This window comes from Oreochromis aureus, linkage group 9 (assembly GCF_013358895.1).
Source record: "Oreochromis aureus strain Israel breed Guangdong linkage group 9, ZZ_aureus, whole genome shotgun sequence".
In the NCBI taxonomy this organism is placed as follows: domain Eukaryota; kingdom Metazoa; phylum Chordata; class Actinopteri; order Cichliformes; family Cichlidae; genus Oreochromis; species Oreochromis aureus.
The window spans coordinates 22,237,870-22,251,961 of record NC_052950.1 but is presented as its reverse complement, the minus strand read 5'-3'; the positions used below and the strand labels follow the sequence as shown (position 1 = coordinate 22,251,961).

Genomic DNA, 14,092 nt, shown 5'->3' with positions numbered 1-14,092 from the left:
TCCATAAACACACTTGACAGAAATCTTTTCATTGTCCTCCTCTTTTTTATTTATTTATTTTTTTGCCCATTATAGACAAACAAAAACTTAAACATATAATTTTATTGCAGCACTTGTGATTTTTCCTATGGGCGTGGCAAAAACAGTTTCCTCCAAGGATCAGAAACCCTGGCGCTGTAGTTGTATAAAAGTATGACTCACTTCTGGTAACAAGTCTATAAACAAATCTCAGCGCTTGTCTTCAAATGCGTCTGGTCACCTATTTTGGGCATATTCATTTTTTGAGCAGAATTTACATTTTCCTTTGAAACTTAAAGTTAATAAAATGATCAGTAAAATCTGGTTAGATGGGTTAAAAGGTTTGTCTCTAAATGAGATTTATCTCCTGGAAGTTAACCACCATCCTTGCTGATGCAGAAATCTCCAACTGATCTAAATTCTGGATAATTGGACTGCGGTGTCTCTTTATGTCCCTGCAAATACAGATTCTGTGCACAGGATGTTTCAGGCTTTGCTTTGGTTTTGGTGCTGCTCTATCTGTACTCCATTTAACATCTGTTTACCCAGTTAATCTTAATAGTTTAAGGCACTTAAAACAAGAAGCTCAACACTGGCCACACTGACCATTGATCAGTTTTAATGATAATAATGATGTTATCATTTCTGCTTATAGATCAAATTCTTTGAGTCTCACTGATCAGCTTTCTGTATGGCAAGAAATTGACAATGCCTAGGTTTTAAGCAGGAACTCATTTGTTTTATTATCAGAGTACATTAAAAAAAAAAAAAGCTTGCACGTGGCTCAGGTGTGCAGAAGCTCCACTGAAATTAATTTGAGCTCCTTGTTGTGTAATGTGACTGTCAGAAACACAGCTAAGCAGCATTGATCACAGGAAGAGATAAACTTGGAGGGATGCTGTTCTGTTTTGGTTCCCGTTCTTAGCTGGACCTTGATTGTGATCCTTTCTGGTTCAGTTTCTGTTGATGTCACTATAATTTCAATGTGTCCTGTACAGGTTTTTGAAGCCTTTTGCTTTAGTAGACAGTTTAGTAGAGAGTGGGCAGGAAAGCAGAAAGAGCGACTGAGGTGAAAATGCACGGCAAAGAGCTTCGGGTTGGTTTGCTGCATTCGCTTGCTCACCCTGTGAACTAAACTGGTGCCTGTCCTGTACAGTTTATTATTATTAGAAACCATGAAGAAGATTTACAGATGACCTGTTTTGCTTTGTTTGTGGATGGATGGATAACTCTGTCATGTTGAAGATGGATTATATAGATCATATTAAACAGCTGCTGTTCAAACCTTCTTTAATGGGGAGCAGCCAATCAGAAGAAACTTAAAGGGAGGAAAGCTAAACCAGCTCGTTTCAGACTGACCCAAGGATTATTTTGAATCACGAATCATGCAAAGCTACTCCAGTGGAGTCCAAACGTGAAGCTAGAAAGGCGCTTAAGAGGTCCACTTTGATACCCTATGCCAGGGGTGTCCAACTCCAGGCCTCAAGGGCCGGTGTCCGGCAGGTTTTAGATCTCACCCTGGGTCAACATACCTGAATCGAATAAGTAGTTCATTAGCAGGCCTCTAGAGAACTTCAAGACATGTTGAAGAGGTAATTTAGCCATTTGAATCAGCTGTGTTGGATCAAGGACACATCTAACCTGACCTGCAGGACGCCGGCCCTTGAGGCCTGGAGCTGGACACCCCTGCCTTATGCTCTAAAAAGGTGTGATGGTCACTGGTTAATAAATATTAAAAAAATATATGCTTTAGGTTTCTGTATCATGCTGCTGTCTTAGGCTGGGATTATAGCTACACTCTCTACACACACCACAGACAAGTACTCAATCCTGTTGTAGTTTTCTCGAGGCTGTAGTTGGTGCCTTGTAGCGTAGCATCTTGTGGACAAATCCAGGTGGCCTGGACCTGGCAGACACGGGAGCCTCGCAGTCATCATCTGATGATGAAATTCACTCAACTCGCAAATTTATGGATGCCAAAACTGTAACTCTGGCCTTATATTTACTGCTGTAGCACAGTGCAAGTGTTTTGTTTACTGTACCACATCCATCGTACATGCTTGCATTGCCAAGGCATGTTTAATATTAATGTGATGTTTGGGCAGCTGCATTATCTGATTGTGCAGAGACGATTAAGTGAATTTCTTAGTACTGCTCTAAGTCTGATTCACTTACAGTAAACAGAGCTGGCCTGCTTATACATATTTAGATGACAACTTCCTTTATGAATGTTTGATTGGATGCACTGTGCAGCAAACAGCTACATACTTCATGCATAACATAAATTATGAGCGATATCCCTGCGGACGATGGTAAAATGGATTAGTTTGCATGCGGCTGCCCGTAAAGGTTTGCCAATGCTGGGAAGAAGTTTAGCAAAGCAGAAGTCAAACTGTGTTTTTTATTTTTGGGCCTTTTTTTGGTTTGACATCTGGTTGGTGAGAGCCTGGGTGCAGGAAACACACACTGGGGAGTGTCCGAGGGGAGTGCTGGTGTATGTGAACGGTGGGCACATCTGGGGTATCACTGAGTTCATACAGGCACCAGAGCAGTGAAGCAGAGCGGGAGTGAGGTGCATGGATACAACAATGCATCACCACCTGCTCACTTCACTGCTGCACTCTTCTTCTTCTTCTTCTCTTTTTATTGATTTCTCTCTCTTCTTCTTTTTTTCTCTCTCAACAGGTATCATAACATGGGGAACCTACTGAAAGTTTTGACATGCACAGATCTGGAACAGGAGCCCAATTTTTTCCTTGATTTTGAAAGTGAGTTTTCTTTTTAAGTAATTTCTCCCCACTCCCGATATCGATCGCATGAATATCTTACCATAACATTACCAGCTCCAAAACTCTTAAGTCTTTTCACCACCACTTATCTTTTACACTGTGTTCCTCCCAGCGGCAAAAGGAATCAAATCTACCACTAGGGCTGCTGCTCTTTTCCATCAACCTGCCTTTTCCACGCTGGAATGTGTGCAGAATATCAATCAGGGCAGAAGTGCAGCAGTGCCCCCTCCCCAAATATAAAGCACTGAAGTCGGGCTGTGGTGTAGCCTAAGGGCCCTCAGCGTGGCTTGAACCTGTGCAGTGCTATTCTCACACTTGGCAAACCCAGAGAGTCAGTCATACCTTCAGAGGAAACGGCTTCTCGTAGAGCTCAGAGTGTTTCGAGGTGGTTTTTATCCTGAAAGAATACCACCGTTTTATATACAACTGATGCTTTACAATACTGAGCAATGCTTTATGAAAAGTCTTTTCTTTAATAATCCTGTTAGAGCCTGAAATTTTATTTCTGAAGAGCAAATAGAAATAACTAGTTTAAAATAAAATGAATAAAAACTAGTTTTTAACTAGCTTCATGTATAAAATTAAATGTATCCTTATGAACAGTTCTCCAGATGCATGGCTTGGTTCACATTCCCTGGCCTCTTCACTATTTACACCTCTTCAGCTGCACATTAACACAAATGTCTAATGAGCCAATCACATGACAGCAGCTCAGGGCATTTGGACAAGTAGTCAAGACAACCTGCTAAAGTTCAAACCAAGGATCAGAACAGCATCTCTGAACCCTCCCTGAAGCAGACAAGCTACAGCAGCAAGCTACCACACTGGGGTTTAAAATGAAGTTAGAGGTCACACAGGCTGGAAAAATGTTTCCTGGACTGATGAGCTTTTAAAAAATTTGTTTTTGGTTGTTGATGGTAGGGTCAGAATTTGACATAAACAACATGAAATCATGGATCCAGCCTGCCTTGGATCAACAGTTCAGGCTGGGCTGGTGGTGTAATGGTGAGGGGATATGTTGTCGGCACACTTTGGACCCCTTAGTACCATCATTTAAACACGACAGCCTCCCTGAGTGTTGTTCCTGACCATGTCTATTATGACGATATTGTCTCTCATTATCTTTTGTGCAATGGCTGCTTCTATTTGGAAAACGAACCATCTCCCAAAGATCAAATCATCTCAGACTGGTTTCTTCAACATGACCGAGTAATGTCCTCAAATGTGCAGCTTACAAATCTGCCGGAACCATTGACGTGATGTTGTCACATCAATATGGAGCAAATGCTCAGAGGAATGTTTCCAGCATCTTGTTGAATCGGTGCTGTGAAGAATTAAAGCAGGTTTGAAGAGAAAACGGGTGTACCTCCTTCTCTAAATGAAAAAGAACATGGCACTGGCCCGTAAGTCTGCCTACTTCTGACACCTTTAAGTCAGTCGGACTGCACCCACCTACGAACTCTACCATGACTTTGATGTCAGCTACACACCTGTGAAGTCTTGTGGCTGGATCTTGTGGCGTTGCAACACTTTTGTGTTGGTGGGGGAAAAATAAAACAAAACTGTCTGCCGGCAGACAAACACCTGCCAACACCTGCTTAAAACTGCTTTTTGTGGTAGTTCCCACTGCAGGCGGTGTCTCCAGGACTGCATTTTCCCACACTAATACAGACACACACTCCATGCCATGCTGTTACATTTGGTAATAATGTTAGCCAAAATAAAAACCCTAAAACTGTACGCCTGGAGCTTTTACAAATTTTGAGATAACCCGTTCCGTTCGTCTTCTCTTATCTTCCTCCGATTCCCTGCTCTCGGACGGGAAAAGTGGGTGGTGTTCAATGGGAAGCAGTGGGAAGAGGCGATTATTTGACTGAACTTTCATTTGCATAATTGAAAGTTGCTCATTAAACTTTCTGTGATATTGAGGGTGTGATAGATGTCCTAGAGCTGTATTTTACTTTATGTTGAGTCAGTGTGAATATGGATGAGATATCAATCAGATTTGCCCAGCTGACTTTGTTGTTGGTACTTTTTTTTTGTGTGTGTGTCCCCTGCAGATGCCCAGCCCACAGAAGCAGAGCGAGAGATTTGGGAAGAGGTGGATGTGGTGCTGAAGGACGCGAAGGCGATCCTGGACGAGTTGCAGGCCTACAAGGGAGCGGGGCCGGACATCCGAGAGGTACGTTCATCCACCCCTTCATCGCAGGACACACTCATGCAGAATTACAAGGAGATGTGCATTTAATAGGTGGTGGAGGTGTCGCTTGTCCTTTATCAGGTGTTGCTTTAGTAATGTGTATCTTTTTTTTCTAACACAAATGAACAAAATGAGCCGAATAAAGCAGAGGATCAATTTTGGATTAAAAGATCAAAGGAATGACCTCCACATGGGCTATTAAATCAGTTCTGTCTTTTAGCCTCAGTCTGTTTTTAAAGACTTGACCTACAAATGAACCGTTAAAATTTATTTAATTTCAGCTTCTCGTATCTCATTTTGGTGTTCAGCATCTGTAACTGGTAATTTCGTCCAAGCCAGAGCCCTGATCAGTTTTATTGCCTCCTTACTGATGAAGACATTACCCCTGGCCTGCTGTACCACACCAAAGTGGCCTGTCAAGGACCTGTTTTGTTTCTATGTAATGACAGAAAATGGAAAATATGAAAAACGCAGACTCGTTGAGATTGCTCTTATTTTTCTTAAGAGGCATCAAGTAATTTGTAAATGTGTGACTCATTTTCTTTTAACATTTCTTTACGGTAAAAGAAAGGGTTTTTCCCCCCCATTCTTTTCTTTTTTACATTATAATGCAGCGGTTTTGCTGCTCCAGCCCAGAGATAAAACTGGGCTGTATGTGCCCCATGAGCATAAATGAGTTTGACACCCGTGTTGTATTTCTTTCCAGGCGATCCAGAATCCAAACGATGAGGCGTTGCAGGAGAAGGCGTGGGCGGCCGTGGTCCCCTTGGTGGGAAAGCTGAAGAAGTTCTACGAGTTCTCGCAGAGATTAGGTATGTGTATGCCTGCGCTGTCTCTACAGTAACCGTGTTATGTAGGCCAGGAAAAATTACATCACTGCTTCTGAGATCTTCATCACTGAGCCTCAGACACGCACCGTTTCAAGTAGAGCGAACTCAGGTGTCCTCTGAGATTTCTTTCAGAGCTAAAGAGATCTTGTGAGCGACACTGGCTGGAAACGTAGATTAGAGTGAGCTGCTGAAACGTCTGTGAAGTTTTGTTGTTTTAATGACTAGCGGGGAGAGCCGGTGTCCTTCATGTGCAAGGCATTTTATAGCGACCTCATACCGATGTAAGCGCGACCTCAATCGTCCACTTCTGCATCGACAGGATTTGCTGCTGAGCTGTGAAAGACGTGCAACACATACTCATAACATGCAGTCTTATACACGCGTGCTTTGAACCCCGCCCACATGCTACAGCCTCAACATGCTGCTTGCGTTGCACTGTGCATTGACCTCTGTAGGGTCTTATTAGCATGGATTCAAGGTGGGGGTGGGGGTGTAAGCTCACTGCTCCCTGATCTTCTTATGACCCTGAGGCTTGAGGGGAGGGGACCCGCCATGCGTCAGTGCCCTCGACCCCTTTGACCCCGTAATCCCAGTGGCGGTGGAGAAGGCAGTCAGTGGGCGGCGGCGGCGGCAGCAGCCTGGTGATGGCTGTTATGTAACAAAGTAGGTCAAATCTCAGTCTCGAGCGCTGCTCTATTTCACTGCCTGGACTTTAGGCTTCAGGCGCCAGGATGGTGATATCCAAACAGGACTCCCTAAGAGAGGAAAACCTATGCATTTGGAATGAGTGGACACGTTTTACAACACTGAAATCCAGACGTATACATGGAAAAACTGAGCAGTGAAAAATCCTAAAATTTGTGACAAGAATAGATAATAACATAAAATTTTTTTTTACCAATTTTGTATATCGGGGACAGTATATCCTGCTACACCAACACTAAAGTTGGCTTCAGTATAAAAATGTACATTTCTTAGAACAAACCTTCAGACTCAAAGCTCATATCTTTATACAGATTTTCACCAGAAATCAAACATTTAGGAGTGGCAAAAGTTGGACTGTGCATAGTTGGATTCATTTTTATTATAATGCTGAAACTTAACAGGTAATTTTCTTACCTAAGCTCCAAGGTGACATCTTAACATTACCATAGAAAGTATAAGTAAAGTCATAGACCACAGATTATGCATTTTTAAAGACTGAAAAAAGCTTCCTATGTTTAGGGACAAGTTTTTTTTATATGGATCCAGTAATTGTGAAAAGTAGCACTCCATTTATTTTGAGTGTGCTCTGCAGGAATTAGGGCCCATCACAATTCTTAAATCTCTGTTTTAGTGTGTTTTTAAGCTTTTTCCAGCATGAGAGTAACGATGGTGGAATGTTTGGTCCACACTTAGGGGGCCTGGATAGTTAGAAGACATGAATATGGCACCAGCAAATGTGATTTTTAAAAAAAAAAAAAGGGAAAGTGTAAACATGGATAAAACATCAGACAAAACTCATAAATTTTAGCCTTAAAAATGGAAGAAAACAGAAACTAAAAAAAAGTTGATCTTGAAGGACTGAAGGAGAAAACCTGCTGATAGCATCCACAACACAAAAAGCAGTATAGAGAGAATTACAGGAGGATTACAAGAAAATAAAAGACCACAAAAAGAGGTGTCGTTGCTTTACCAACTGCTGGCTGGCTGTTACATCACTCAGGAGTTCCTGTGTGCAAATGCAAACACAAGAAAAGGACTGGGAGGAACCTGGGGACTTCCCCAGACCCTCATGTAGTCCCCAGAAGCTGCAACCGGCTGTTTAATACACTTTAATTTGATTAATCGCTTAATTGTCCAGTTATGTCAATAGCTGATGTTTTCTTTTGTAGAACTGAAGACCTTGTTCAGGTAGCAGGCTCTGCATATGGCATAGATGAACATTTATCCCCTTCCAGCTTGTTCTTTCATAACAGCCACGTAGCTTTGAGATACAGATCTTCACAGAACTTTTGTCGATAACTAAATTTTGATCTGCTCCTTTTAACAACGGTGCAAACTTCTCAAGTCTGTCCCCTCAGAAAAAGTAGGATCTAGAAAAGTCTGAGTCCTGCTGTCATCTGGCCCCGCCCCCCTCAGCGAGTAAAGTCTAAATGCCTGCATTCTGCTCGCCTGCTCCGCCGTGACCTGACGAGATCAGACATCTCCCGGCGCCCCGCCCTCGCACGACTTCCCAACATACTAGAGTGGCTCATATCTGGGGGCCTTTAAGCAGCTCCATCTTAACTTCTGTTTTGACTAGGATTGGGGGTGTGTGGGGGGGGGCTGGAGTGCTGAGGCCATTTTTAATCAGCTGCTTCGCTGCGAACGCTAGCCCAAGCAGATGGGAGTCATTACTGAATGGCAGACGTGCTCAATTTACCGCACTGCACTGCCAGCTCTGTGTCCTTCGGAAAGTCATCTTCAGATTATTTTAAGTAGACCGCTGTCTGAATCGCCCTGATCGTGGGTTACGCTAACATGCGCATCGTCATTTGTGATCAACAGTAACTGTAAAATACACAAGTCTATTTAAAGTGCCCATTTGGTAGCTTATTGCATCAGATGTTCAGCTTGTCTGGGTTATATCATTACTAAAGGCTCCCTTCGGCGTCTAGACTGAATTCTAAGCACCGTCTGCATCTATAAATAAAATTCCCTCTGGGCTTCAAAGCTCTTTTAGTTTTTCTTCTTCAGAACTAGGTGTCTGAACAAGATCTATTTGTCTGATAACTTGACATGCTTGGAAGTTGTTCGCCACATTTCCCTCTCCCTGGTTCCCTGCCGGTGCTCCTCTTGCATGCTTAATTATTGGTCCGTGGGTATGCTATGTCACGGCATGGCACAGGCTTTGTATTTACTTAGTGTCAAAACAATGAGTGTAATCCTGCTTGAATGAAATCATGCCCCCACCCATTTCATGCCAATGAGATAATTAGTCCCATGTCTCATTTGCATGTGAGCAGGAAAGCTCCCCCCCCCCCCTCCTTTCTCAAAGGCCTCCCCCCCTTTGAGACTGGCACTGGGCCCTGGGCAGTTTGGGCACCACCGCTGCCTCATTTGTCTGTGTCTTAATCAGGATGCTACAGCCTGCTGACACCCTGCACTGGTCACGTATCAGGCTGCTCCTTGACCTCCTACAAGGCCCAACAATAAAGAGACAACGAAAGACTCTTTGAGTTTTCTTTCTTTTTTCCACTTATACATGACTTAACTCATGTAATTATGTAATTGTATTACTTTGGGACTCTTTAGGTATTTTTTCTATCATTTAATTGGAAAAATGTTTTTCCACGTATTGGCTTTTTTTTTTTATTAAAGAGTCACAGAAGCTTGTGTCATTTTCCCAGAACTGCAGGAGAATTCAATGGTTTTTTTTTTTTTTCAGCTCTCTAAAAAGCTGAGGCTATTTTAGTTTAGTGATATAACATACAAAACGGAATCAGCAGAGCAAAAACCTCTCACAAGTATAGAATAGTTTGCTTTATAAGAAATTGACTTGTTCTGCTTAATAAATAAGCTATTTCAATCGTGCCATTAGTAAAGCTACAGTCACAGTGATTGGAGACCGCGGCACGACCAAAAAGTTATTGCAATATTATTGCCTGTGAAATGGTCGCTTCGAAGAGGGGGAGCAGGTACGCGACCCACTTGGTATCAAACAACAAAAAGATGCGGTCAGCGTGGTTAGTACTGTTTCCTCACAGCAGTCCTGGGTTTGACTCCACCATCTGGCCTTTCTATGTGGTATTGGATGGTCTGCCGGTGTGTGGGTACTCCAGCTTTCTCTCAGTCCAAAGACATGTAATTAGTGGTGTCAGGTTAACTGGTAAAGGTGTGAATGGTTGTCTGTCTCTCTGTGTTGACCCTGTCTGCAGATATTTGCAAATCTTTACCAATTGGTGATCGACCTGTGTGACTGTATGTGGATCCCCAGAGGTTGACAGATGTGGAAAAAACAGTTATTTTATGTTAAGCACATTGAGTTTACATGTAATTAAATGTATCTTGCCAATAAAATTGCTGTGGCATCCTCTTTTTACTCCAGTGTAACTGAGCTATTAACCATTACTATGCAGTGAATATAACTATTAGCTGCAGCTGCGTGTTTTCCTCCATTGTTCTTGCACTGCTCTCCTTTTTAAACCTGAATATTGATCACTCTGCCATGCTACATGCAGCACTTCTTCTTTCCCCTGACCTTTGCATTTTTGCATATAGTGCTGCCTGAGCTGTTAACCTGGCGCTTGAATGGCAAAAACCTGAATGTAAAACCACTCAGTGGCTCTGACTGATGACCTGGAAGACTACACACATCAGCTAAACTGTCTCTGTTCAAGGCTTTTGTCAGGCTCCTCATTAAATGAGTAAAAGCCCATCGAGGTCCTCTGACAGCGATGCAGGTTCACCACAGATGTCTGTCTTTTTCTTACAGAGGCAGCGTTGCACAGCCTCCTGGGTGCTCTGACCAGCGAGACTTACAGCGACCCGACTCAACACCTGGAGCGGGAGCAGGCGTTGGCCAGGCAGTTCGCAGAGATCCTCCACTTCACGCTGCGCTTCGACGAGCTTAAAGTATGGCTCTTTATTTCTTTAAGTGTCAAATTTTAGCTGTTTCTGTAGGCTTTGCTCTCAATCGTCCAACAAGCTGCTGATGCCCCTGGATTGATTTTTTTTTTTCTTTTTTCTTAGCTCTGTGCAGTTTTAAGCTGCCGCCAGTGAGCGCATGATTAGCATTTAATTAGAGCCCTGATACTGCTCTGCTGTTTATGATACTGTGGATGTCAGTGAAATGGCTAATAAGGGTTATTGCAAGGGGAAAAAGGTCTGCAAATTGTTGTTGCCTGAGCCAAGTTTTGCACAGCGTGGCAGGTTTTATATAAACGACAGGCAGAGGGAACTTTAAAAGTCTGATCTGGTTTGAATTCAGACACAAACTGCCGAAGCGAAGCCGCGATTGAAGCATGTTTGTCGCTCAAATGCCCATTGTCAGAAACATAATTGTGTGAGCACTCATCTTGTAAGACACTGGGCCCACATCCCTGCTCCTTTGACACAAAAACGTTAAAAAAAAAAAAAAAGGCTCCCCGACTCCCTGAGGCGGTTTGCAGCGACGCCCCAATTAGTGCCCACTACCCAGGCTGGCAGGATGAAAAACATGAAGGTAGGGGGTGCAAGGTGGCATGCCAGGCCCATTCATCAATCTTTCACACCCATGCACGGGCTTCTGACCTAGTTAAAGTGTCTGAGTGCCGTGCAGCCCCTCCCTGGCGAAGCAGCCTGTCTCTCCTGGTGGACGCTGTGGACGCAGACTGAGTACCAGCCTATTGTAGCAGGATTAGCGTGCTGCCAGCGCAGCTTTGACTGTGACAAGCTCGTGCAGGAATGAGGATAATTAGCCACATGACGAGCACTTGCTCGTGGTGACTTTTGAAAGGAAGCTCTCTGGTTGGCCAGCTTCCCTTTAAAAAAAAAAAAAAAAAAGTGGTCAGTTTGGCTCCACACTGAAAACCAGATGATTCATATATTGTAGGGAGTCATGTCAAAGGAGCTAATGGAGCCTTGTGGCTTTTATCTGAGGCTTTGAGGGTACATAACGTCAGAGAATAAGCCTGCGTTTGTCCTGTGCTCACTCTAACCTCGCCTCTCCTTAATGAGACCCACAGTTTTCTTTTTTTTCAAAGCCAAAGCTCACGGCAGCAAGAAAAAACCCAAATATTTGCTGACAGGGCGAGCAGGGATGTGGACGTAAAAGGGGGCAGAATGAGTGTCAGACATTCAAATCCAGTTCAGCACATAAAATAGTAATTGTATCAGTGCTCTTTTTATGTCATTTCCCCCCCAAAGCTACATTTCTGCCTTGTTGGCTAAAGCTTTCTGTCATGCCCATGGTGTGTTTGATCCAGAGCTGAATGTCCTGCTGCAGGCTGTCTCTCTCCCCTCTCTCTGTATTAGATTGCCTCCATGCTTACATATATGTGTGTATATATAATATTTATATTTCTGTTTTGCAGATGACAAATCCAGCCATTCAGAATGACTTCAGTTACTATAGGAGAACACTGAGTCGAATGCGGATCAACAATGTACCGGTGAGCATATTGCGCCCATCTCTGACATACAACTTCTCCTTTAGCTTTTTTAGCATCTGTTAGCTCTTTGTTTTGGTTTAACAGCCCATTTATCTGCTATTAGAGCATAGCAGATGGTGTTATTTTTAAGTAAATTTTTTTTAATTTTTGTCATAATTAAGTCTGTAATAATCTTATAATTCTTTTAGTTTTAGTCGACTAAAAATCAGAAGATTATAGCAGACTAAATCTAAAGTTGATTCAGTTGACTATAATATAAAGTGTGAAAGTTTCTCATGGTTTTACTGGTGAGAGTCTTATTTTCCTTGTGAAATGCATCCATATATCTCCTCTTCTCTTCCTCTCAGGCGTTGACATTTTGTCGCACTTTCATGAGAAACAGGGAGCATGGCAGATTGTACCCTTTCCCATGGGCACATAAAATTGTGCATGTTTAACCCTACTGCGCAAGGAGATTACTTCTGATTGGATCACTTTCAAACTAGTCCCGCCTCTCTGCAACACTCAATTGGTTCTGATTGGGACTCACCTCTCCAGAATATTTTGTTTTTCCTTATATTTATTCACTGACTAAAGTGTCAGTAAATTTCATCGTCTTGTTTTCCATAAAAAAAAAAGATCGCTGAAAACCATGACTAAAATTACTGTTCAATGAAAGAAGTACTGATAGTAGCAATGTGTGTAATGTTGCAAGCACTTTTATTTAAATCAAAATATGACCCACAAATTATATATCTTCTTTTATTTTACACTGACCACACTGACTTTACTGACTAAACGGTTTTCACTTCAGGAAGGCTTTTAACTGGTGCAGAAACTCAACATGTGGTGCTGTGGACATGGTCAGCATCAACTGACCATCAGCTTTGGCCTTACTTGAGAATCAGTGTTGGTTTGAATGTGCGTTATATTTAGAACATTATCACTGCTTTTGCTGCCGACAGATGGCTCTCTCTGATGAAGAAGCGAAGCTGTTTCACTCCACCAGACTCCATTGGCAAAACGAGTATTTTTACAAACAAACCAGATGGTTTGTTTGTGCTGTTGTGCATTTATGGTGCTTAAAGCAGTTAGTTTGGGTGTGAATTGATGCAAAAGTCACGCTAATTGAACTGACAACTCCCATGTTCTGTCAGGTAGAACTCACTGTTTGTGTCAGAGGTGGTTTCGAAAGGAGTGGGTTGGGTCTTAATGTTCCTGATTTTGGTGTTAACACTTTTATTATGATTCAGAATGATATTTTGAAATACCAAAAGCACCCAAACAAACTAACCGGCTGATGCAGTGGTTAACCAACTGTAAGATTTCTGTTTTTGTCAGCACAAACTGGTGGCTTTGATGACTTCCGTTCCTCATCAGAAGGAGACATATGTGGCAGCTTATAGCTTATTTTCTATTCTTGCATTGAATCAATGTATGACATAAGTCGCCTTTATGGTTTGCATGTGTAGCTCTGTAGTTTTGCTGCTGAAACATTGGTTGTTGTTATTGTGGTTTCCCTCTTCAAGTTAAGCCATTATCTTCTAGTATCTTTCATAAATGGTGGCAGAGTAAAAAGTAGAAGGAAACAACATTATTGAATGGACCAGTCACAGTGACGCCTTCAGCACAGTTAGTTTTCTAGGGAAGTGCACGGCAGCTTCTGGCATAAGTTGTGGTGAAGGGTTTGTTGTTAACGCAGAAGCATAAATCCCGGATAAGCCCCCAAATCACTTTAAATACAGACTAAAGTTAAATTGACAGTAATTTATTTTATTTTTAAACTGGCATAATACAAACCTCGTACCAAAAAAAGCTGTGGCGCTCTTTAAAATGTAAATAAAAAAAACAGAATGCAATTATTTACAGATTTTTATGAACCGTATGTTATTTACAGTGGAACACAGGAAATATCGGAAGCATAGGAAACGACTGTAGCATGAATTTTAGCTCAGCATTTATTGGTTAAATATTTTCTTCTTGGAAAGTGGAGTAGTATTTATACCTGGTATTAAACACGTGTATAATCATTTCTCCTGTAATTTACCTTTTCTTCACTTTGATAATGAAGGCCAATGCCCGTGTCAGTGCTGTGCATTGTGCTTGCTCGCTGGTATGACTGAGACAGTTTAAAGCAGTAGAGCTGTTTTAATGGACTTTGTT

The 14,092-nt window shown here is 42.3% G+C and overlaps 1 protein-coding gene across 1 annotated transcript in view; it reads left to right on the top strand.

Annotated features, from left to right (window-relative positions):
- The window catches only part of fam49bb (family with sequence similarity 49 member Bb), a 41,206-nt gene that overhangs the window by 21,835 nt on the left and 5,279 nt on the right, over positions 1-14,092 (top strand). The window contains exons 3-7 of the mRNA XM_031759756.2: positions 2,704-2,786; positions 4,868-4,989; positions 5,714-5,819; positions 10,294-10,433; positions 11,873-11,950. Coding sequence (XP_031615616.1) covers positions 2,714-2,786; positions 4,868-4,989; positions 5,714-5,819; positions 10,294-10,433; positions 11,873-11,950 — 519 coding nt within the window. The 5' untranslated portion in view covers positions 2,704-2,713. The remainder of the gene's footprint in view (positions 1-2,703; positions 2,787-4,867; positions 4,990-5,713; positions 5,820-10,293; positions 10,434-11,872; positions 11,951-14,092) is intronic.